The 24,983-nt window shown below is 44.3% G+C and overlaps 2 protein-coding genes across 4 annotated transcripts; one reads left to right on the top strand and one right to left on the bottom strand.

The window, feature by feature from the left end:
* Window positions 1–6,128: 6,128 nt before the first annotated feature.
* On the top strand, window positions 6,129–8,321 carry LOC119311568. The gene is made up of 5 exons (XM_037587219.1): window positions 6,129–6,561; window positions 6,681–7,379; window positions 7,505–7,584; window positions 7,666–7,737; window positions 7,835–8,321. Exons 1-5 carry the CDS (start codon window positions 6,244–6,246, stop codon window positions 8,112–8,114), a joined length of 1,449 nt encoding a protein of 482 aa, XP_037443116.1. The 5' UTR covers window positions 6,129–6,243; the 3' UTR covers window positions 8,115–8,321.
* Window positions 8,322–8,694: 373 nt separating this feature from the next.
* On the bottom strand, window positions 8,695–24,211 carry LOC119311567. Of its 3 annotated transcripts, XM_037587218.1 has the most exons (22): window positions 23,741–24,208; window positions 23,499–23,633; window positions 22,900–22,988; window positions 22,696–22,785; window positions 21,452–22,211; window positions 20,279–21,129; window positions 19,670–19,787; window positions 17,861–19,228; window positions 17,702–17,776; window positions 17,391–17,523; window positions 17,155–17,257; window positions 16,993–17,082; window positions 15,842–16,225; window positions 15,629–15,724; window positions 13,980–14,108; window positions 13,768–13,911; window positions 13,507–13,596; window positions 13,217–13,399; window positions 13,089–13,133; window positions 12,809–12,930; window positions 9,085–9,253; window positions 8,695–8,983 (listed from the first exon to the last, which is right to left on the bottom strand). In XM_037587218.1, exons 1-22 carry the CDS (start codon window positions 24,114–24,116, stop codon window positions 8,909–8,911), a joined length of 5,625 nt encoding a protein of 1,874 aa, XP_037443115.1. In that variant the 5' UTR covers window positions 24,117–24,208; the 3' UTR covers window positions 8,695–8,908. The 3 variants fall into 3 exon arrangements, with proteins under 3 accessions (XP_037443115.1, XP_037443114.1, XP_037443113.1); XM_037587216.1 differs by lacking the exons at window positions 8,695–8,983; window positions 9,085–9,253 and adding an exon at window positions 19,880–20,150 and having other exon boundaries at window positions 12,505–12,930; window positions 17,861–19,356; window positions 23,741–24,211; XM_037587217.1 differs by lacking the exons at window positions 12,809–12,930; window positions 13,089–13,133; window positions 13,217–13,399; ... (15 more) ...; window positions 23,499–23,633; window positions 23,741–24,208 and adding exons at window positions 9,848–9,903; window positions 10,073–10,173.
* Window positions 24,212–24,983: the final 772 nt, after the last annotated feature.

Genomic DNA, 24,983 nt, shown 5'->3' with positions numbered 1-24,983 from the left:
TATAAATCTCATTGCATAACTATTGACTTTCGTGCTTGCATAGGGAATCACAAACCTTAACATCAATATTCTTACTAAATCACAATTACTCATCAACATGACTCACATATCATATCATCATATCTCAAAACCATTACTAAGAATCAAGTTTATTTTGTCCAATGATCTTCATGAAAGCTTTTATTATATCCTCCTTGGATATCTATCACTTTGGGACTATTTTCATATGTTGCTTTTTATAAGCTCAAACAAATATAAGTGAAGATCATGAGCATAATTTTTTTTATTTCTCTCAAATATAAGTGAAGCAAGAGAGAATTTCTTAAAATTTTACTAACTCCAAAATAAATCTAAGTGAATCATGAGAGCATTTCTTCAAAAATACAAAGCACATCGTGCTCAAAAAGATATAAGTGAAGCACTAGAGCAAATTCATGGCTCTAAAAATTTAAGTGAAGCATAGGAGCAAGCATAGCATAAATTTTGGCTCTCTCAAAAAGTTGTGTCCAGCAAGGATTCAACACTTAAAACACGAAGCAAAACAAGCAAAGACTCATATCGTACAAGACGCTCCAAGCAAAACTCATAGTATGTGACGAATAAAAATATAGTTTCAAATAAAGTACCGATGGGTGTTAGAAGAAAGCGGAGATGCCACTAGGGGGCATCCCCAAGCTTAGTTGCTTGCTACTTCTTTCGATATTATCTTGGGGTGCCTCAGGCATCCCCAAGCTTAGCCTTTTGCTAATCTTTATTCCTTCATCCATCGTAAGATAACCCAAAACTTGAAAACTTCAATCACACAAAACTCAAACAAAACCTTCGTGAGATCCGTTAGTATAAGAAAGCAAACCACTACTATAAGTACTATAGCAAACCTGTTCATATATTGTTTTTGCATTATATCTACTGTATTCCAATTTTTCTATGCAAAAACTCATCAAAGAAACCCATAGAATCATCAAAACAAGCACACAACGCAAAGAAAACAGAATCTGTCAAAAACAGAATAGTCTGTAGAAATCTGAATATTTCGAATACTTCTGTAACTCCAAAACTTCTGAAATAAATTGGTGGACGTACCAATTTGTCTATTAATCTTCTGGAAAAAGAGTCAACTCAAAATCACTCTTCTGTTAAAAATGATAAATAATCTCGTGAGCGCAAAAGTTTCTGTTTTTCAGCAAGATCAAATCAACTTTCACCCAAATCTTCCCAAAGGCCTTGCTTGGCACAAACACTAAATAAAACACAAAAAACACAATCATAACATTAGCATAATTGTGCTAACACACAAGAACAAAAAGCAAAAAAGAAAAGGTAAATTTTATCCATTGGTTTTCCTCCCAACAAGCGATATCGTTTTACGCCCCTAGCTAGGCATAACGCGTAGGATCTAAGTTTTGTCATCTTTGGTTCTAGATCCATAAGATGCCATCATGATTGATTCATATGGTGGACCAATTCTTGTTCTAGGGAAGTGTTCCATTCCCTTCCTTAGTGGAAACTGAAATTTAATATTGCCTTCTTTCATATCAATCACGGCACCAATAGTATGCAAAAATGGTCTACCAAGAATAATTGGACAAGACGGATTGCAATCAATATCAAGAACAATAAAATCTATGCGCACATAATTCCTATTTGCAAGAACAATAACATCATTAACTCTTCCCATAGGCTTTTTAGTAGTAGAATCCGCCAAGTGCAAATTTAAAGAGCATTCTTCAATACTGGTGAGACCAAGAACATCACATAAAGATTTTGGAATTGTAGAAACACTAGCACCCAAGTCACATAAGCAAAATAGTAAAAAAAATTAATCTTGACTTTGATAGTGGGTTCCCACTCATCATGCAATTTTCTAGGAATTGAAACTTCTAATTCCAACTTTTATTCAAAAGCTTTCATCATGGCATCAGCAATATGTTTAGTAAAAACTTTATTTTGTTCATAAGCATGGGGTGAATTTATCATGGATTGCAACAGATAAATACAATAAACCAAAGAGCAACTATCATAATTAAAGTCTTTGTAATCCAAAATAGTGGGCACATCACTAGTTAAAGTCTTGACCTCTTCAAACCCACTTTTATCAAAAGTTTCAACAAGATTTTCACCCTCCGAATCATAGGGACGCCTTCTAACTAAAGTTGACTCTTCTCCAGTCCCTTTTTCATCAATCTTAAATTTACTAAACAAAGAATCAATAGAAGAAACACCAATCATTTTAAGATTTTCATCACATTTATGATAGTAATCACTAGAAAACGCTATTTCTAAAAATTCTCTTTTAGCCCTAAGCATACGGTTCTTTTCTTAGTTTCATCCATGGAAACATAAAGAGCTTTAATTGATTCTTCAACTTTAGGCACAAAATTCTTCATCTTGAGAGTTCCTACATCATGAGAAATTCTATCACTTCTAGACAAATCATCAATTTTATTCAACTTTTCTTCTATCGAAGTGTTGAAAGCCTTTTGTGTATTGATAAATTCTTTAATATTGCTCTCAAGATTAGAGGTGTTTCTATTATTATTATAGGTGGGATTACCATAGGAATTACCATAATTATTAGAGGAATTACTAGGAAAAGGCCTAGGATTAAAATTACCTCTATAAGCATTGTTATTGAAATTGTTTCGCCACACAAAATTCACATCTATGGCATCACTATTTTGCTCAATGAAAGTAGACAAAGGCACATCATTAAAATCAATAGGAGAACTTTTATTAGCAACCAACTTCATAAGAGCATCAACTTTTTCACTCAAAGAATTTATTTCTTCTACCAAATTGACTTTTTTTACTAGTAGGAGCTCTTTCGGTATGCCATTGTGAGTAATTTTTTCCATAATATTGTCTAGCAATTTAGTAGCTTCACCCAAAGTAATTTCCATAAAAGAACCCCCCACGGCGGAATCTAAAAGATTACGAGAAACAAAATTCAATCCCGCATAAAAAAATTGTATGATCATCCAAAGATTTAACCCATGAGTTGGGCTATTCCTTAGCATCAATTTCATCCTTTCCTAAGATTGTGCAACATGCTCATGTTCAAGTTGCTTGAAATTCATGATCTGGGTTCTAAGGGAAATATTTTTTGCGGGCTGAAAAATACTTAGTGATAAAAGCATCCTTGCACTGGTTCCAAGAATTGATACTATTGTGAGGCAAAGAAGAAAACCAAATTTTTGCACGATCTCGAAAAGAAAACGGAAATAATTTCAACTTCACAACATCATTGTCCACATCTTTCTTCTTTTGCATATCGCATAATTCCATGAATGTGTTAAGATGGGACGCGGCATCCTCATTAGGAGTACCGGCAAATTGATCTTTCATGACAAGATTCAGCAAAGCAGTATTAATATCACAAGACTCCGTACTAGTGGCGGGAGGAGCAATCGAAGTGCTAATAAAATCATTGTTGTTGGTATTTGAGAAATCACACAACTTGGTGTTCTCTTGAGTCATGATGACTACGCAACAAGATTGCATTCAAAAACAGATCTGACGAGAAAACGGCGAACAAAAAAGAGGGCGAATAAAACGACAAATTTTGTGAAGTGGGGGAGAGGAAAACGAGAGGCAAATGGCAAATAATGTAAATTGCGAGGAGATGAGATTTGTGATTAGGAACCTGGTTGATGTTGAAGATCCTCCCCGGCAACGGCGCCAGAAATTCCTTTTGATGTCTGCTAGAACTATGTCGGTATTTTCCCAAAGAGGAAGAGATGATGCAGTATAGCGACGGTAGGTATTTCCCCTCAGTGATGAGACCAAGGTTATCGAACCAGTAGGAGAACCTCCTCACACCACGTAAACAACACCTGCACACAAATAACAAATACTCGCAACCTGACATGTTAAAGGGGTTGTCAATCCCTTTCGGGTACGACGCCTCAAGATAGGCAAATAACGTAAGGTAAAAGTGGTAGATAGGGTAAATAGATCGCGGAACAAATAAATTACAGCAAGGTATTTTTGTATTTTTGGTTTAATAGATCTGAAAATAAATGCAAAGGAAAATAGATCTCAAAGGCAAATATGATGAAAAGAGACCCGGGGAGCCGTAGGTTTCACTAGTGGCTTCTCTTGAGAAAAATAGCAAATGGTGGGAAAACAATTACTGTTGGGCAATCCATAGAACTTCAAATAATCATGAAGATATCCAGGCAATGATCATTATATAGGCATCACGTCCAAGATTAGTAGACCGACTCCTGCTTGCATCTACTACTATTACTCCACACATCGACCGCTATCCATCATGCATCTAGTGTATTAAGTTCATGGAAAACGGAGTAATGCAATAAGAACGATGACATGATGTAGACAAGATCCATTTATCTATTTATTTAGATATAGACCCCATCTTGTTATCCTTAGTAGCAACGATACATACGTGTCAGTTCCCCTTCTGTCACTGAGATCAAGCACCGTAAGATCGAACCCACTACAAAGCACCTCTTCGCATTACAAAGTAAATAGATCAAGTTGGCCAAACAAAACCCAAATATCGGAGAAGAAATACGAGGCTATAAGCAATCATGCATATAAGAGATCAAAGAAGACTCAAATAACTTTCATGGATAAAAACATAGATCCGATCATAAACTAAAAGTTCATCGGATCCCAACAAACACACCGCAAAAAGACTTACATCATATGGATCTCCAAGGGACCATTGTATTGATAATCAAGAGAGAGGGAGAGGAAGCCATCTAGCTACTAACTACGGACCCGTAGGTCTACAAAGAACTACTCACGCATCATCGGAGAGGCACCAATGGAAGTGGTGAACCCCTCTGTGATGGTGTCTATATTGGATCTGGTGGTTCTGGACTGTGAGGCGGCTGGAATTGATTTTCGTCGACTCCCCTAGGGTTTCTGGAATATTGGGATATTTATAAAGCAAAGAGGCGGTTCAGGGGGCACCCGAGGTGGGCACAACCCACCAGGGCGTGCCTGGGCCTCCTGGCGCGCCCTAGTGGGTGTTGCCCTCCTCGAGGCACCCCTCCCCCCCCCCCCAGGTGCAGCCTTGGCCCACTGGATGTCTTATGGCCCAAAAAATCTTCAAAAAGTTTCGGTGCGTTTGGACTCCGTTTGGTATTGATTTCCTGCGATGTAAAAAACATGCAGAAAACAGCAACTGGCACTGGGCACTATGTCAATAGTTTAGTACCAAAAAATGATATAAAATGATTGTAAAACATCCAAGAATGATAATATAACAGCATGGAACAATCAAAAATTATAGATACGTCGGAGACGTATCACACCGCGCCATCCTCCATGCGCCAGCGAGGCCGCTGCCTTAATTCGGCGACCGTCGGTGAGCCCAGAACGCCGCAGAATCCATCTTGCCTCCTACTCGTGAATCGGTGATGGTCGCCGTGGAATCGAGCCTTCTCCTCGCCGTGGTTCACCATGGGGAACAAGGAGAAGGAAGCAACATGGCGGAGGCATAGGGCGGGGGAGCTCCGGCGGTGAGGGCAAGGCGGCGTCCGGCGTGGAAGAGTCGAGCTCGAGCAACTAGGGAAAGGGGGATTTTTAGGGGGCTGTGCGACACGGGGGAGCTGCGGGGGAGCGCGGAACGGTGGTGCGGGGGAGCTACGCGGCGCCACGGTGGCGCTGCAGAGGGGAGCTGCGTGGCGGCGCGGCGCGGTTGCGCAGGGGAGCTGCGCCGCACGGTGGTGCGGAGGAGCTGCGCGGCTTTGGAGTCGGCCGGTGTCGGAGGAAGTTGGAGGGGGAGTGCGGGTTCGGTCGGGCAAACATGAAGGTGTTTTTTGAAAAAAATGTCGCGGAGGCGAGTTTTTCCGGACGGAGGGAGTAGCAAATCCGCTTTTACGTACACAAAACTAGTAGTGACATATATCATCGAATTGACAAAAAACACTTAATATCCCAATTAGTAAACACAAGAAACTTGACAGGTAGAGTATGGCATCAGTGTCGATGGGCATTTCAAAGCATTTTTTTTGCTGTGTGTGGGCACCACAGGCAGCCAGATTCAGCCGATCCGTCTCAACGGCTAGTTCCTCCGTCCCCCCAACCGTTGGGCGGCCAACGCCCAAACAAAATCCCCCGTCCCCCCATCCTCCCTGCTTCTCACCGCATCCTCCACCTCCCTCTCCACCTCCGACCTCTCTAGCGCGCACGCTCCCCTGCTCACGCCTCCGACGCCACAGCTCGCCGGCGCGGCAAGCAAGCAAAGCGAGCGAGCTCTGCGCTGCGGCGATGGGGTACACGTACACGCCCACGTACTACTCGGGCCTGCAGGAGACCATCGCCTCCGTCTGCAAGTCCATCTTCAGCCGCCCCGGCAAGCGCCTCACCGCCGACCAGGCCGCCGCGCGCCGCCACGCCGACGCGCTCAAGTGGCAGCAGGACTCCTTCCACCGCATCCTCCACCTCTCCGCGCTCCACCGCGAGGGCATCGTCCCCGCCGCCGACGTCCACGCCTTCCGCGCCTCCGTCCTCGCCGCCCTCGCCGGGCCGCCGCAGGGGCCCGCCGACCACCCGCCCATCCTCCGCGACAAGCTCCTCTTCCTCCAGGTGCCCACCACCTCTCCCCCTCCCCGTCATCTTTCGCTTCCTCCGCTCCCATTATCGAGCCGCGATTCTTGGCTAGAAATTTGTGCTAATCTTTGGTCCGTTCGTTCTTGGGAGCGCAGGAGCTGCTCCGCGCCAAGTGCGTCTCGCCGGCCGAGTACAATGCCGCCAAGCGGCCCCTCGTGCAGCGCCTCGCCGCGCTCGGCGTCGTCGTCGACTGCCCCGACGCGAACGACGCCGGCGGCGTGCCGGCCACCAGGTCGTCCGCGGAAGAGTGGTCGGAGATCGACCTCCAGGACCCGCCGCCGCCTCCCTCCGCCGGCGACAAGCCCAAGCACAAGACCTTCATCTCGCCGTGGAAGAGCCGAGGCAAGAAGGAGCAGGACGTCCCGCCGCGGCCGCCGCTGGCCCAGGTGGACCAGAACAACCACGCGTCGGTCCTCATGGTCGAGATCTCGCCGTCAGAGGCGACGCCCGCCGGGAAGGCCGACAAGGGGAAGAGGAGGCACCTGACGGTCATGTTCCACGGCAGCGGCGGCGGCGAGAACAAGGAGCCTGCGGCAGCGGCGGAGGAATCCGCCGACGAGAAAGGGAGGAAGAAGAGCTCTTGGGGGTTCAATGGGCTCAAGAAGTGGAAGAAGTCAGGCGCCGGTGGCAGTGAGGATGCCCCTGCCGGCGGCGACTCCGCCCCGCCGCGATCTTCATACAGTGAGTGCCAGCTTGAGGCGAGCCCCGCCCCGGATGCCAAGAGGGCCAAGAAGAAGCTTCATGTTGCTGCCGCCGCCGGCGACGTCTCTGCTTCCGATCTGGCGAATGATAAGGTACTGAAAATCATTGGCAATTCTGAATTTATGTCTAGCTAGATGCAGAGAACAGCACTGCCATTGAGCAAATCAGCACAGTACCAAATTGAATTGACTGTTTGTGTTTGAACTTCCTACTGAAGGTTTTGGTGGAGGAGACAAAGAAGGAGCTCTCAAGGATTCAGGCCGAGCTATCATCGACGAATCGGAACCTCAATTTCTCGTAAATACAAAAAACTTTTCTTATTCTTGGTAGGTAATTGTAGCTCTTGTTTGAAATTCTGAGTATTATTTGCTTTTGCAGGGATCAGCAAATAGAGGCCATCTCAACAAAGCTCCCACTGGACAAGTCTGACCTCAAGACATTCTTCCCAAAGTACATAAACAAGCATTCCTCATTCCTCAACAATCAAACAACCTTTCTGAATGAACATTTTTTTCGCGATTCTTATCGACGTTACTGGTTTTTGCAGGGCATGGTGTGACCAGAATGGGGAAGGCGTGATCGACGCCGCGCAAAAGGAGTTCAAGGGGCACGTCGAGGAGATGGAGAAGCAGAGGGGGGAGGAGGACATGGCCGGCAGCGGCGAGGGCTGGGCGGCTGCTTTTGATGAGGACAACTTCAACCCCAGGGCCTTCTCAGATGCCAAGGGGGAGAGAGTCCAGGAGAGCCTTGACAGTGAGCATTTCACCAACCCTTTCTATGATGAGAAGAAGACCAGCAACCCATTCTGGAGCCAGAGCTACAACTGATGCAGAGTGTATGTAGCTGGGGGTTCACTTGTGTGAGAAAGCACTGTCTTGTATCTTCTTGCTAGTTGCGATGTACTTATGATGGTTCAATTGTTATATTGGACCTGGGCTGTTCTGTGTTGTGTTTTAAGATGTAACAAGCTGTATTTGGTTAAAGATTATATTGATGAGCACCTTGGTTAATAGTATCATCCAGGGTTGATAACAGCTCCAAGATCTTTTAGACTGCATGAATTAGAATGCAGTGTTGAGCATGAACTAGTGTCCAAAACGCTCTTATATTATGAGACGGAGGGAGGGATTACCAATTTGGTGAGCGATGAGGTACTGTAAATCAGCAAGCTCTTCTAACTTGCAGAGAACAGCATCATTGCAGCTGTGCAGCAAATCAGCAAGCTTTGTGAACTGGCGCAGTATGCAATTGAATTGAATTCAACAAGTCTTCCTCACTCATAGAGAGAGGATTAAGCATCATATTCAGCTATGACACTTGAGCACCTGCGTACCGCACTCTATGATCCTGATACTCCAGTCAAGCTATGTAATCAATCAATCCGTCTCGTACATATACTCGTCTAAGTCAAAAACAAAAGTAAGTAGTGCAGTGCGTATTATATCATGAGAAGAAAACCAAACTGATATTGTGCTGATGCCTTACAAGTCTGACATCCAAAATTGATTCAAACCTGACCATTGTCTAAAGATTACTGCTCGTTTAGCAAAAGCTACTTGGAAGAAATTATTGCTACCCAGACATCAGGGCAATAAAAATGGGGAAAGAGTTTTCACTCCAACTAGTGGAACTTGTCCCGCCCAAGCCTCTGAAGATGGTAATTGATGGTCTTGGCCGCGTTCTTCGGCCTGCCCTTCTGCAATTGAGCCACAAGTAGCATGAGAAAACAGGAGAATGGATGGATTAATGCTCCAAAGTAAAAAAAAAAATCAGGGAACTAAAAGAGTGAATCATGACCTGAGCCTGGGTACAGGTGATCAAGAGCTCCTTCTGCCTCGTGCACTTTTCATCGATCTGCTTGTTCAAGGCGAGGCAGTTGAGGAAGGCCGTCATCTCCAGCATGCACGGCTTAACGACGCCGCCAAACTTCTTTGAGTTTATGTACAGCCCAGCTTTCCGACCCATCCTGCCATATCACTTACAGGTGTGAGTTTCTATGCAATAGCAAAGGCTGGCTACTCACAGTCAGTACGCTGTCTATAACAAATGCCTACAGGAGCAACACAATAATGCGTGGGCAAACAGGCAATGCGAGAGAAATGAACCATCTGAACCAAACATCTGGAGAAAAGAGCGCGGCATATGGTGATGTTTTACTAGCCAGTGTAGCGTAGGAGCAACAGAGTTCCTCCAACAACTGTGAACTGCGAAATTTTCTTTCAAGGAAACAGTGTGGCACTGCCTAATCTTGGAGAAACCGAGTTCCTTCAATAGCAGTGAACCGCGAAATCTCCCTTTCAAAGAAACAGAGTAGGTATTATATATGCCACGTAAAGATGAACCGAATTTGTTGGCCATCACGGCAGTAGGACAGCGGGCACAGCATCGTCTAAGGAACAAACACGTCATCAGACGAAAACAGCGGCGTGTTCTCTCATCTATCTCTGCGCTACCGTTTGGTGAAACGACTTAAGCAATGGGTCGAACAGGTTGTGTGCGCCCCGAGCAGGAGCGGATCTGGTCACAGAAAATAACAACAGATGGATGGTATTTCTGTTACCTTTCCTTGATCTGACTGCCGCCGCTGCAGATTCACCACGCCGAATCGGAGCCAACCTGCGATAATGGGAGGGAAAGGATTAGGATTTTAGGCCTTGCTGTTCTACGGGGTTCAGAGGAGAGAGACGGGGGAGAGGCGCCACGGAGGAGAGGGATGGGGGACGGGATGATGGTGCGGGAGGGAGCACAGGCTAGTGGGAGAAGATGCGAGCGGGGCGAAGCTTACCTGCGCCGTCGTCTGGTCGCCGAGGTTTCTCCGCCGCCGTGCCGCTCTCCCGCACCACACGGACCTCCTCCTGACTTGGAGAAAAAGATGTACTACTAGCGAGGGAAGAGAGCCAAGGCCCAAGGGGCGAGCGTGTATGTTTGGGTTTGAGGCCCAAGCTAGCCCTAACCCAACATTGTTTGCCTAGCCCATGCACTATGGGTTTTTTTTCCTGTCCATGAGCTAAATGACCTTCTCTAAAAAAAACTAAATGATCTACAAAATATTAAAAAAACTACTTCCTCCGTCCCTAAAAAGCGCTCTTATATTATGGGAAGGAAGGAGTATAGATAATAAATTATAAATTACTAGTGAGTCGTTGGGAAGCGATTTTGGTCAAAATCGAGGGCGTGAGGAAATGGAGAACTGCCCATTTGCTTGGCAAGGGATGTACAAAGGCGCCAAAGGCGGTTGCAGCGTGGTACTTGAGGCAGTGGCCACACAGGACCTCTGGATTTGGCACTCCTTCTTTGGTATGCCAGGAACTCACAATGACATCAACGTGATGCAGTGCTCCCCTGTCTTTGCCAAGCTTGTTGAAGGTCATTATCCTTCGGTAAACTTCAAGGTCAATGGGCGGCACTACAACAAGGGGCAGTGGCGGGGACAGGGGGGACCAGCAGGGGCCCTGGCCCCCCCTAATACCATGGATTTAGTGGTACTTTATTGATGAACAGTGTGGAAATTAGTTATAATTTGCTGTTAAAAGCCTATTTCTCATTGGATTGGCCCTCCCCAACTAGTTTTCACAGCACTTGGCCCCCCTGATGCTATTTTCCTGGCTCCGCCACTGACAAGGGGTACTACCTAGCTGATGGCATCTATCCGAGATGGTCTACATTTGTGAATACTATCTCAAACCCTGTGCCGGGAGGCAAGAAGTCCCACTTTGCGAAGGTTCAGGAGGCTTGCAGGAAGGATGTCGAGTGGGCATTTTGTATGCTCCAATCTCGATTTGCTCCGATATCCTGCTCAGATCTGGTCGAAAGATCAAATGTGGGAGATCATGACTTGCTGTGTCATCTTGCACAGCATGATCATTGAGAGCAAGCAGGAAGAGCCAATGTTTGACACTGAACCATATTACAGGCAGGGTCCTCTTGCGCAAGTTGATCACCAGCTACCGGCAACCTGGACTACCTTCATCAATATGTGTCAGGAGATCCGAGACCCATAGGTGCATCAACGACTGCAGCAGAATATGGTGGAGCACCTATGGAGGCTCAAGGGCAACGCCTAGCTCGACGTGTGATGAAATATGAGTTTTTATTTGTTGAACTGTATAATTTGTATTGAATTATTTTTTGTTGAACTTTTTAATTTCTATTGATTTTTGGTGATGAACTATGTGATAAAAAAATTACTTGTGTTGAATTTGCGCCGAACCACGGCGAATATGGGCCGATTTGCGCCGATATCGGGCCGATTTTTCTCCAAAACTGGGCCGAAAAGCGGGCGCTTTGTGAAAAAAGGGGCCGATATCGGCACCTGGGGGCGGCGCCTGGGAACCCAATCGCCCCCAGCGCCGATTTTTGCGCCGGCTCGACCCCAGACGGCGATTTCCAAGCCTCCTGGGGGGGTCAACGGCTGGAGATGCTCTAATTCATTCATCCAAGTGGGAAAATGGTGTGAAGGTTCTGGTAGAGAAGGCAAAGAAGGAGCTCTCAAGGATCCAGGCTGAGCTTCGATGAATCTAAACCTCGGCTTCTCATTAGTCTCAAAAACTGTTAGAAGGTGGCTTTACCTCTTGTTTCAAGATCAAGAGTTTAAAAAAGAGTGTTCCACTCGCAAAAAGAAAAGTGTTCTTGGCTTTGCATGTTGTGAGCGCATCAAGGCCATCTCAGCAAAGCTTATAGAGGACAGGTCTAACCTCGAGACATCCTTCCCGAAGTACAGAAGATACCAAACAAGACTATTCACAAAAAAAAAAGGACTTCCGCATTTCAGATTGAGCATCATATTTTAACGATTTTGAGATGTCAAACATGTTATGTAGGGCATGAACACGGCGATCAACTCACACAGAAGGAGTTTGAGGAGATGAAGCAGCGGAAGAAGATCGTCAGCGATGGCGAGGGATGCAAGGCTGGCTTCAATGAGGATGACACTTCAACCCATCGCCTTCTCCCAGCCTCAGTCAGAAGCAAGGGGGAAAGAAGTTCAAGACAGATGACAGCAACCCATTCTAGATTAATCCCTATTCTAGCTAGGGCCAAAGCTACAACTAATGCAGGGTGTATGTAACTCAGGCCTCCTGAACTAGAGATCACCATTTGCTTTCAAGATGTAACACATTGTATTTGGTTAAAAACATTATTGATGGTCAATCAATTTGCGCTGATAACAGTTTCAAGATCATTATTGTGCCCGAAACTATGGAAACAGTTTCTAAATGTAAGACGGTTTTGGCAGTTGAAGTTGAACTGCCAAAACTTTTTATATTTACAGAGGGAGTAATATGTTTAGTACAATTCTGGTGGAACAGAAGTTCCCTAAATCATGAATCACATGTTCGAAATACAAGTCCCAAGCCTTTTACATACACTGAAATAGACGGCACAGACGCACATGTTCTCGTGGAATAAAAGTTCCCTAAATGATGAATCACATGTTCAAATTACAAGCCTGAGTCCTTTATATACACTAAACTACATAGACGGCACAGATACACATCAGCCAGCTAACTAGTTGAGATACCGCCTGCAGCTAAATGATCTACAGAAGCAAGGGATCCTTTCGCCTTCATCCTCTTGGTTGAAGTGATAATCGTACGTGATTTCCTCGCCCGGATCTATGTGGCGCTCCGAGAAGAACACTACCTGTATGGTCAAAATGGTCATTTTAGCTCATAATAGTTGGTGCCCACAAGAATGTGTGATAATCCATCCTATAATGAGCAGGAGCTTTGGTCTAAGATAAACATTGGAAAAGGGTGGCCTTTGCAAGGAAATGAAATACATGTGAGAAAGGTGTGTACCTTCTTCTCATTCTTGACCGAGATTATTTTCGCGACGCAGTTTGGCTGGTCCAACAAAACATCAAAAGAAGCATGTGTCAGCTCGCTGTAACTGGATCAGGATACATGGACAGGCAAAGCTTTACTACCATGCATGAGTGGTTGATGAATCTTGCAATGCCGCCCTTGCGGGTGGCATCGATAATATGCTCCTTGTCAATCTTGAAGAAATAGCAGACGCTCTTGTACTGTTGCCGTTTCCCAGAGTGGTACTCGATCTCTCTTTTGTCGGCAACACGCTGCCCGACAATTTCACCAACATACTCTATAACCTGGAATAGTCCGATGCAGATCTATGAAATGCCTTTATTTGCTAAACTATTAAATTCGAATATTTTACATCGGAAGGGAAAACGAAAGATAAAAATGACCGAATTACCATGGAGCCACGCGGTATAAACTCTGATGTGTAGAGGCCAAGTTCATGTATGCCAGATTTATACACTACCAAATGCTTCCATCCTTTGGACTGCTTATTATAAATGGAAACAAGGACATACGTAAATCAGTAAACAGATTTGTTATACCAGCTGACACTAATATGCAGCAAACTTTGACGTCTCTCCATAGCATACGCGACAATATGCAGTATTCAAGATAACCAGCTGCAATGCAGTAAATGATTAGTAGAAGGAGCTACCTGTCTTCTTATGCAAGGCTTTGATCCATTTATCCGTAGCCAAGCATTTATCTGTTCTTGGGAAACACTGCACTCACTACTCTTCACTTGAGGTTTCTTGTAATTAGAACCAGAACAGCCTTCACCCTTTCGTCCTTTAAAACCCTATTCCACAGGAGTAAAATTAGTTATATGGATTTTGATTTTCAGGCAATAGAGTTCAACCAAATTACCTCTGTACGTGCACATGTCCATTCATTGCTTCTCAAGCATTCCTTGCGGTTAGTAGCATGATTCAGGCATCTCCCATAAAAACCAATATATTCATTATGCTCGCCTTCTGGATCACTTTGCAACAGACCCTGTTGAGATACCACAAGCAACAATCAACTTTAAAAAGTACACTCTACCAAGGCAATGGTCAAAATGTGATAATCATAATGCTATCTGTCTATTGACTTGTCTATCAAATCACCACATCTCCATGCATTAGGTTTATCTTTTGTGCAATCAGCATCACATGTGCCCGCACAAAAAAAGGAGCCAACTGCAATTTTCACGAACATAAAAATGAAACAGAGCTACATGAGAAAGAAAAGAAAATGACACAGAGCCTGAATCGTATCATTTTATTTAAGAAACGCTCCATGGAAAATTATCTAGTGCAAAACATCCCTTCTTAGACTGGAAAACTATCACTAGTACAGTAAGTTTGCAAATAAGCTTGACAAGTTCACATATTATAGTTCCCTAAAAAAACATATTATAGACATCCAGCATATGCATAACATGATGAGAAGTGGGTATTGTGCATTCCAATTTACTAAGCGAAGAAGAATTCAGAGAAGCTTATACCCAGAACATCTTCACTGGTGCATAATTTGCCATAACCAATCCATCAGGCCATTGCTAGGAATAACAAAGAAAATAACACATCCACTGAAGCATCATTTAACATTTACATTTCCTCGGTCTAGTGCCACAGAAAACTATGAAGCCAGACATAAACGTTTGCTTTTTCCTTTGAGAGGGTGGTTTTTCTACTCCCAGGGACATGGCACCCACGATAAATAACATAGCAAAAAAAATAATTCTGGAACTTTGTGGCTTCGATTATGACCAAATGTTTTAGGTGCTTGCAATATTTAGTGGTCAAATGACATCCAAGGAGCTCTGTAAAAAAAAGTGTTCAAACGTATGTGCACTGTTTGAGCAGGATTTGTATTCCGTTTGTATGGAGATCATTTGATGTTATTTGGCCACCAAACTTTGCAAGCACCTAAAACATTTGTTCATAATCAATGTCACGAAGTTTCAGATTTTTTTTTTGCTATTTGTTTTGATTTTACTGTTCATTATGGGTGCAATGAAACTTTGGTGTAGCCACTGCTTTTCCAGAGAGTGGTATTTCTACTCCCAGGGACATTGCACCCATGATCAAAAACATAGCAAATAAAATCAAAAAAATCTGAAACATTGTGGCTTCAATTAAAATAAAGCTGAAAGGATATCTCAAAATCTTTTCTAGATGACCTGCCAAACATTCAACCTTCAAGCTATAATCAAGTATGACAGTCATGATCTGGATACCTATTCCGAGTAGTAACATTAACATATGCAACCATGCAAAAATGAAGCAGTACTCCTCAGTCTATATTGTACGACTATGTGTTTCTCTGGATTCTGACGCACAAGAAGTTAGTTTTCTTTTTCATCCATATTTAAAAAGTTAGTTTTTTCCCTCAATAAAAGATTCGATTTTTTTTTCGATGAAGAAAAAGAAACATCATAAGAATATGCATGAAGATTAAATGAGCATGCATGCAGCAAGTCGATTTGTTGAGAACATGTGGTGTGGCTGCCGTTAACAAAAAAGGCTTACCCTCTGGTGGGCACACCAAGCATGGAAGGTCACCGAGCAATTCACATCTCGGCACATCATGAATGAACCCCCAGCTCTGTCACACATCGAGCATGCCTGATGACAAAGGAAAATACAAACGATCAGGGCAAGAAAAAAGTTGATCAGAGGATGGCTACAAATTCGGTCATGAGAGGTACTATCGTGTGTCTGATAACAAGACAGAGAACTCACATAATCACTCTTGGCAGGTAAAGCACCTGATAGATCGAAGGCGCTCATTGTGGTGGGATTTGGGCATTTTGTACCAGGTGTCCACAGACCACAGACCACATGGACCCACCGCAACATTTGTGGAACGAGTAGACTTGAACTGTGGTTCACAGTCCATGAGCTGCTGATGGTGTTCTCCTCATGTGCAGTGTCTACTAACGTCTGTTTATCTACTCTAGATATGTTTTCCAAACTCGTTGATCTTGACGCATAAGATGGATCGTGTTTGACATGTTTATCTGCTTGTGATGTAACTCTCAGACCTTTTCGCAAACTTGTCAGGATTTTTTGGGCGTTCAATGCCCTTGTCATGGCCCCACCTCCATAGCCACATAAAACGCAAACCTGAAAGAAAAACACAATGGAGACCAGTAAGCAGCACTTCTTATGCCACAGAAATAATCACAACAATACTCAACAGATTTAACATGGAGGGAATTAAGGTCATTAGACACCACCATGAACAGATAGTTCTATAGGATGTCGTTTCCAGTAACATACTACTAGCAGATAATTGCAAGGATTACCATCTGATGGTTTATGTTAATGTGGTCAGGTCCAGATATTAGACCAGTAAGGCTTGCTTACCCCTTAGCAGAACCACAAGTGGACAACTGATGTAATGTAGGTGCCTTTAGCAGTGGAACGACAAATATCCTTAGGTATGGAAACCATGCATTATACAGTTCCTCTTTCTGATGCAATCGAACTCAGAAGGCATGTGCAAACAAAATGGGCCTTACTAATAGAGCTCAGATTTCTACTGTCTAGATGCTCCATACTGTATGATCCCTTTTAGTGCAAGAAAGGTCACCCTACCCTCCCAAAATATGTGCATCATCCTTGACAATCTAAATCAGCCGTTCATGGTTACACCGCATACGGACGATCAGATTAGATAAGACCACTTCTAACGAGCGATAATCTAACATCATTAGGTAGTAATCAACAAATAACTTAAAGTGCTTAATTAGTGATGAGAAGATGAACTAGCAAAGCCCCACCTGTAATTTGCATATATGAGAATTCACAATACTTAGGAATGTAAACTACCACAATGATGCTTGTACAGATAAATAGATGACTAAAAAAATGAGAACGAATTTGCTTACAGTGTCCTGGGCATTGGCCTGGGTCTTGCAGGGTCTACAGAACCATTGGCCTCTTGGAACTTTTAGAACACCATAGCAAGCTTGGTGCGCCTACATGAGATGCATAGCACCTATGTAAATATGCAGTAGTACTAGGTACAGGTAAGAAATAGAATGACTGACTTTGACAAAGCACTTGCTGCACTCCATCAACTTATTGCAAGGCTCCAGGTATGGAATTCGACAAACACAACATGAATCAGCTGAGCTAAGCCTTTCTTTGTACCTGTGCATTGTAAAAGGTATTAAGCAGAACTTTGTTAGAACAGCCAGTAAAGTAGCGTACCATGACACGTTAATGACAGGGTATCAGCCATTTTTTCTGAAAATCTAAAAACCACATCTAGTGGAACTACAACCTTCCAACATTCACTTCACAGGCTTGAACCACATTTTGTTTATCGTCACAAGGACCACGTGCTGATCTATTTGCAGATTCCTCACACCGCTTAATCCTATTAACAGATACACTTGATCTTCGATTCCTAAATCCTGCATATAGTTGGTCCAATATGTTAGTAAAACAAGATTCATTTAGCATCCCATGTGGAACTTAGGAAACCAGCCGTTGCTCATGTTTATAGTAATTAATATATTGCATTATATCATCGTATTTTCCAGTATTGTACTAAAAAAAGCAAGTACCATCAATATTATAACCAAGTTTTACCTTTTCTTGATGTTTGCACTGAAAGTTGGCTTGTCTCCGCATCTGTTGGGCCAATAGGCTGACCTTCCCCAATATCTGAAATGAAAGGTGTTTTCATATTTCTGATTTTATGAATAAATCGCTACCTTACTGCTAATTGAGATATTTCCAGAAATATACCGATGCAGGGTCTTTTGCAGTCACGCTCAATGTTCGGTCTCAACATCAAGGCATTAGGTGAATATCTACTCTTTTTGGAACTCTGAATTCCATCTTCAGCTTTTGAACTGTAATTTTGATTACCAAAAGAATATTTACCTACAGGACGAACTGCACTCTTTTCCTCACAAGAGTGGATGTTTTCTGTGTTGCAGGGGGTTTTGACAGCATTGCATCTCTTCGCCTTTTTAAGAACCAGACTAAGTGGAGCAATTTTACGAAATTTTCGATTATCATCTGTTATCCCTGTAGCAATTAAGCTAGAATCGAGAAGGGGAACCTCACTACAAATATTTTCACTCTTAGGTTCCTTTAGAATGCAGTTGAGAGAAACATATTTAGGCGGTTTTCGAGCAAACACTCGGCTCCCTTCCTGTTGATGTTTTGTTCTAACCAGAGTGCTCATATCCTCTACTTGCTTCTTCTCCTCAGAGGAATTTAATTCTCCAACCATAATGCCCTCACCATCTGACTGCTCACCACCTTTCAAAATCTCTTGATGGATGTGAGGCCGTTTCACTGGCTTATTTCGTTGCATGGTAGTATGTTTCCGTTTAATTTTTGACACACTGCAAGAATACGAACTAACCTCATTCTGTGGTTGAGGGTCTCCATTTTCGGACTGCAAAGTAATTTTCCTAGTACAATCATCTGACACTGACTGTTCCTCAGAGCACTTCAATCTTCTTGATTTCCTTCGTGTTTCAGAACATTGTTGCTTGCCATTATCTTTGAGTGTAATTCCGTCAGAAATCTGATAATGTTTTCGCTTCACTTTAGATGAGTCCAAGTGAAATGTAGAGGAACTATTTAGGGACTTTTCACATCCTGTATTGACAGGCACATCATAGCTTGACGACAAAGATTTCTCAGTTCTTGATCCTTCGTCAAACATGAGCTTTTTGTGTTCAACGCCATATTTATCCACACACGAGGATGTATTGTTAAATTCAGGTGATGCTGGAAACTTTGTCACCACAGCACTGGAGGATCCAGAAGAAAAACCAGGATTCAGTCGTTCTTTACATACACCAGAACCTCTACAGGAGCCATTTTTCTCCTTTACAGCTATATAAGGCGAGCTGGCGTTGGCCACTGATTCTTCTGATACATTCTTCAGTCTCTCTGATATAGGAGCGAAAAGCTGGTTTGTCATTTTATTAGAGACAGCTTTCAACAAAGGTGTTTGAGCACTGCTTGAGCAATGGCATCTTAATTTTTCACTCTCTCCCACACATCTGATAGGCAGTTGCATATCATGCTTGCACTTTTGTAAACTACTACCACTTTGGTCAATTCTGTCATCGCAGTGCTTTGCAAAGCCACAACCTGTCAAACATTTTGGGACTACAGAGCAGCAGCATCTGCCATCCCAACATGGACCTGATTTTTTCTTATTATTAGGTGCATCGAGCAGAGGGCATTTGGTCAAGCTGTTGGTTGCATGTCCCATGGAACTGCAATAAATAAAAGAATGTCAAAGCAAGCATGGAAGTAGCTGCAAGAGCACATCTTTTATAGTTATGAAATATTTATATGGCACATGACAGAGAAAGGGCATGCCACCAATGAAGCGATTAATCAGGCTAATACCTAATCCAAGTTTCAAGTTTGCTCAGAGAAAAATATCTGGTACCATGAACAGGAAATAGTGTTACAACAACGATGGAGCTGAAATAGTTTTCAATAACATGTAGTGAAGAAAGAAATTGTTCATAATGCAATGCCGATAACCAGAACTCATCAAAAAGCATAGAAATATTAAGTTACCTTCTGTAATGAAACCCATCAGGAGAGCACACGTGGCAAGAAGGCTGCAAGATATAATCTTCAGAACATAGTGATGGCCTTGGTATGAAAGTGGAGCAGGTGCAAAGCTCATGCAACCCTGGAAAAAAAAAGTATGCCACTGGAGTAAGACAAGCCATCATTCAAGAGAAGAAAAAGTCAATAAGAATAGTTGTCTAACACAGAACCCACCTAGTTTATGGATTGGAGCACCGTCATTCGAGAATTGAGTTCGGCACAAGTGACCAGCTCCAAAACCAAGTCTAGAAACATCTTCCTGAACTCTGTAACAGCATCGATGTATTGATTTTTCTAACGCTGATTGATCATGTTGGCCAAAACTAGGTAGAAACTCCCTAGATGAAGAGCAGGAATTTCGACAATGGCAGATGATTTTGGCAACTCTCGAACTTCTGTGTGTGCATGAGTCGTCTACACACTCAAAAGTATTGTGTCCATTGGCCTGCATAAAATGGTTGGAGCATCAAAAAAATTGAAACATAAAACAATCATGTTGGTGCTTGATTGTGGTGCTGGCAGTTACCATTTACTTATGATGTGTCAATGTGTGCAAATGCAAGATCAACTCACCGTTTTATCATACATACAGGGAGCCTGATGGGATACATCACCCGCATGATTGCCAGTCCTGCAATTTGCAGGACATGGAACTCCTGCACAAATTTTGGAGCTTCCAGCATTAGGTTGTCTATGCAGCAAATGCGACTGGCAGTCACTATGGATTAAGGGCTCATGACTATTTGCAAGAGGTACAACTTTTGAAGGATATCCACTGGGTGCCACTGAAAGAGCAATGCCATCTGATATCATTTTCGTATGAATACTGGTAGAGACCGAATTAGAATGATTATCATTGGCCCTTGGCTCAACTTGTCTATTTGCACTTTTTGAATAATAGGAACTATATGCACCATCACAAACTTTGGAGCTTCCAGCATTGGGTTGCCTAGGCAGCAAATGCGACCGGCAGTCACTATGGATTAGAGAGTTCTGACTATTTGCAAGTGGTACAACTTTTGAAGATCCACTGAGTGCCACTGAAAGAGCCCTGTCATATGATATCCTTTCAGTATGAATGCTGGTAGAGGCCAACTTAGAAGGATTATCATTAGCCCTTGGCTCAACTTGTCTACTTGCAATTTTTGAATGATAGGAACTATATGCACCATCCAGACCCCTAGGAAGGCTATGCTCACTACTCTTGAGAATATCATCAATGGCTTCACTATTCCTCTCAAGATGCGAAAGAAATATTGAGATAAATGAGTTCTTGGCTGATGCATCTGTAACCTTGCCACCTTCAGAACGATTGATAGCATTAGCAACTCCATTAGATTGTTCGCTAGTTCCTCTACCAACTGGTGGTCCATTATGTTCCCCTATATTTTTACTGACCTTGACTGTTTGCCTTGGACAATGATCTGCACCAAAGAGTAATGATATTATTTAGATATCCAGGTGGGGGAAGGGGGATGCTCTCACAGGCGGTGCACATACAAGGATCAAACTTGATGTTTCTGCTGTGGTGTTCTAAATCGTAGCAAATTATTTTTGTTGTTCATCAACTAATTTTATTATTGTTTCTACCATTTACACACTTCAGTACCACCAAAACGAAGTCTTGGCATGGCTAAGTATACACAAAATTGCAGATGCCTGATCAGTAGTTATTGCAGGTACTTTGTAACTTGAATGACAATTGACAGCAAAAATAATGAAAGAAGAGCATAATAACAAACTCACTTTGAGTTACTGATGGCAGATGTGACTGAGGTCTTTGAAAATCAATTAATGTTGACTGCGCCGACGGAAATAGGGCAGTCAGAGATTGATGATAAGAGGATTGCCCAAGCTTCAATTCGGTGTTCGAAGCACTGCTCAAACTATCTTGGAGTATTTTGTTGTGAAAATTATATCTGCCTGCCCTAGTATCATTGCTAAAAACTACTGGAGATCTTGGAGCTGGATTACGAAACGAGGCACCAGAGTTATTCTCCAGAAGATCTGCATAATTATGTGACGAATGATTCCCATTGTGATGTGCACTCGTGCTTGCTGTAATATATGGGCTTCCACTTAGCCTGCTAATTTGATTTAGGTTCGCTGTATTAACAGTATGGTTTTTAGCAAGCCCTAGATTTGTTTCACAATTCTGCAGTAAAGCAAAGTTCCTAGCAAAGGATGTGTGGACATCGGCACTCCTGTAATATGTTTCATCTCTCTTATTCCCTAGCTTTTCAACGGTAGTGTGCCCTCTACCCTCATTGTGCAGATCATTGGAATAAACTGTTCCGCTTATAGGTCCTGTGCTTTTTCGTAGATCATTCGAATAAACTGTTCCGTTTATAGGTCCTGTGCCTTTTCCATATCCATTGAATAACCCCACTTTTTCCATACTAGTGTTTCTCGCAAGGAGATTTTTCAGCCTGTATCCTTCTGGAGAAGGATCTATACACGCCCATTCTGGCCGGTCACACTTAGTGTCAGTAACATATGATCCAACCTAGATGAAAACAAAAGGGGAACACAGTTAACACACATATGAAATAAAAACACATAACTATCAGGACATGTTGGACTGCACATGTGTGAGGAAAATATAAAAATGCATCATCTCTGACCAATCATTTTGCAATTCACATCAAAGTATCATCATGCCAAGTGCATGTTCGATTTAATTCATCTGCAGTCAGACACAGAATCACAAAACATGTGATACATCACAAGTCAGAAGTTATACAACTAATTCATGGTGTCCAAAATGGAATTAGTTACTTACCAAGTAAAGTATACTCCCTCCGTTTCCGAATTATAAGATGTTCTAACTTTTTTCAAAATCAGATGTATATAGACGTGTTCTAGTTTGTTTGTTCACTCATTTCAATCCGTATGTAGTCCATATTGAATATCCGAAACGCCTTATAATTCAGAACAGAGGTGATAATAGATTGAGTCGCTGTTAGATGTAATCGTCTAATAATACTTACCCCTACGCAGTATTTGAACCAGTGTGCAATACTCATGCCATTCTCCATGAGGACAATTTCACCAGCTTTTTCTGCAGGCCCTCCTGCATGCTACATCATCAACAAATGTATGCAAGTTAAAACTTTTACTGACGGGAAAAGTTCTGTGAAGTCGAGTATGTGGATAATAAAATACAACAAGTTAGGGCGACGGTCCTATAGTACCTCACAGAACTTAGCTACAGACATCCTCAACTGATGACATGAGCAAAGAACTCCAAAAGGCCCAGCATCACCCACGAAGAGCTCTCCACCTGTTCAAATGCCAATAGAAGAACTTTACTGAAAGAAGAGCATACATTTAGCGATCATAATAGTTTTAGGCAGCAGGATCAAGAGATTGAAAAAAGTTAACGATCCAACTGATAATCGATCCCAGTTTTCTCATTTGCACTAAATTAATACTAACCAAATGCCGATGTGGGACATAGTATGTAAATAAAGATTTGCTAATTGAGAGTCATATTTAATCCTAGATGATTTGGAAACCTTTATTCAGTCATCAAGAGACACCTTTTAAACTTGTTGACACAATGCAGTAATGTCATGATCATTTGCTGCACAAGCAACAAGCACAGATGCTATGATCAAGAGCTGCTCATCGTACGTAGTTCAGTGGCTGGGTTTCCAGTCGAGGCCATACCAGATACAGGGGGTAAAAAAAAATGCTTACTTAACAATGGTCTAGCCATTCAATGACTACCGCCCCCACGACAAACCGGTAGTCAAACTAGGTTGCAGATCATGTTGCAAGGTGAACCCACCGACGTTCAGGCAGGAGACATGCATACGATCCGTGAGAGGCGCGGGCTGATGGCGAGGGGCCGGTTTGGATGCCAGCTTCTGCATCATTTGTGCTGCACTTGAATCCTGAAACTGCACGGCGCCGTGGGGCATTCCTGCATGACAAATGGTGAGACTCACTGCTATCAGTCACAACACCCAAACCATTAATTGTGCCCATCAGGTCAGTGCTATCAGTCTCACTGAGAGCTCAAAAGCATACCATCGATGGTCGAAGTCGAACCTTCCCCCGGCAAATTAACCTGCACATTTGAGGAGGAACTTTTGTTGGAGAAGAATGCCCCCAAGGAAGACTGGTCGGGGCCGCTGCCGGCCGACAGCCCGTGCCTCGGGTACTTTGGCAGCGCGCAACCGAGCGGAGTATAAGCGCGAGCAAGATCAATGGCACCCGCAGCAGCATTGCTGGCATTGCTGGCGCTGGGGGTGTGGAGCAGGGAGTTGAGGTCCGGCGCACGGCTCAAATGGGGGTAGCTGTAGTAACTCCCGGGAGGAGGTTGAGCGAGCAGGGGGTTGCTGCTCGGCCCGGATCTCGCGGGCTGACTCCACGGGGTGGCGGTCGGCAACAGCCGGTCCGGCATTGCCGGGGTGTTGAGGGCGAATCGGTCCGGAACTGCCGCGGGGCCCGGCAGCGACTGGCCCGGCACTGCCGCGGGCCCCGGCAGCGACTGGCCCGGCCTTGCCGCGGCGGTGTTGAGCGCAAACCGGTCGGGCGCCGGCGCGGGGCTCGGCCCCAAATCCAATCCGGCCGGCGTTCCCGCGGGCCGACCGGCGGTGAGGGTTTCCGGCGGCTGCGGGGCGGGCCCGGCGGGGGCGAAGGGGCGGAGGCGGTAGCGCGGGTCCGTGCTGCACGCCTGCGGAACGCGCTGCAGCAGAAGAGAGGCAAGGCGATGTGAGGATCTCTTCTTCTTCTTCTACCTTGGAACCGGGAGGGAGAAGCAGAGCAGATCGTCCCCAACCAAAGGAAGAGCAACCCGAATGAAGAGCGTATGTCGCTCGTAAACCACTGTCACGCGCGTTCTCATTCCCCGAGAAATCCCCTCCTGCCCGAATGCGGCGGGCCGCGCGTGCGTACCTGGCTCGGCAGCGTCGTCGGCGCCGGCGCGGCGGACGGGCGCGGAGGTGGCCACCGCGCGGGCCACGCGTCGCCGTCCATGGCCCCGACCCCGACCCGGAGGACGGGTGGGCGGCGCCGGCGCGGCAGGGGACCGGCCGAGGGATGCGGCGAGGAGAGGGCAGGGGAGCGGTGAGCACGGCCGGCACAGGGGCGTGGTCGTGGGAGAGGTGGGGATGGTGGGCGTGCAGTGGCAGTGTGGACTGTGGACTGTGGAGTGGTGGTGGTGGTGGTGCCGGTGCGGGGAGCAGAGCGGACAAGCCGCAGCAGATAGGGGCACGTGCGAGTCGTGCGTCTCGCTGCAGCGGGGTGGGGGTGGGGGTAGGGTAGGGGC

Source organism: Triticum dicoccoides, chromosome 5B, assembly GCF_002162155.2.
Source record: "Triticum dicoccoides isolate Atlit2015 ecotype Zavitan chromosome 5B, WEW_v2.0, whole genome shotgun sequence".
NCBI classification, from domain to species: Eukaryota; Viridiplantae; Streptophyta; class Magnoliopsida; order Poales; family Poaceae; genus Triticum; species Triticum dicoccoides.
The sequence above is the reverse complement of the archived record's forward strand: the minus strand, read 5'-3'. Positions and strand labels throughout refer to the sequence as shown.

Bases quoted from the DNA above. Each gene is read 5' to 3' on its own strand.
- LOC119311568 (XM_037587219.1), top strand. From the start codon at position 6,244: ATGGGGTACACGTACACGCCCACGTACTACTCGGGCCTGCAGGAGACC. The intron at 6,562-6,680 runs GTGCCCACCACC...TTGGGAGCGCAG, and splicing joins ACAAGCTCCTCTTCCTCCAG to GAGCTGCTCCGCGCCAAGTG. The intron at 7,380-7,504 runs GTACTGAAAATC...TTCCTACTGAAG, and splicing joins CCGATCTGGCGAATGATAAG to GTTTTGGTGGAGGAGACAAA.
- LOC119311567 (XM_037587216.1), bottom strand. From the start codon at position 24,116: ATGCCGGACCGGCTGTTGCCGACCGCCACCCCGTGGAGTCAGCCCGCG. The intron at 23,634-23,740 runs GTATGCTTTTGA...TTTGTCATGCAG, and splicing joins TTCGACTTCGACCATCGATG to GAATGCCCCACGGCGCCGTG. The intron at 16,226-16,992 runs GTAAGCAAATTC...TTTTTCTTTCAG, and splicing joins AGGCCAATGCCCAGGACACT to GTTTGCGTTTTATGTGGCTA.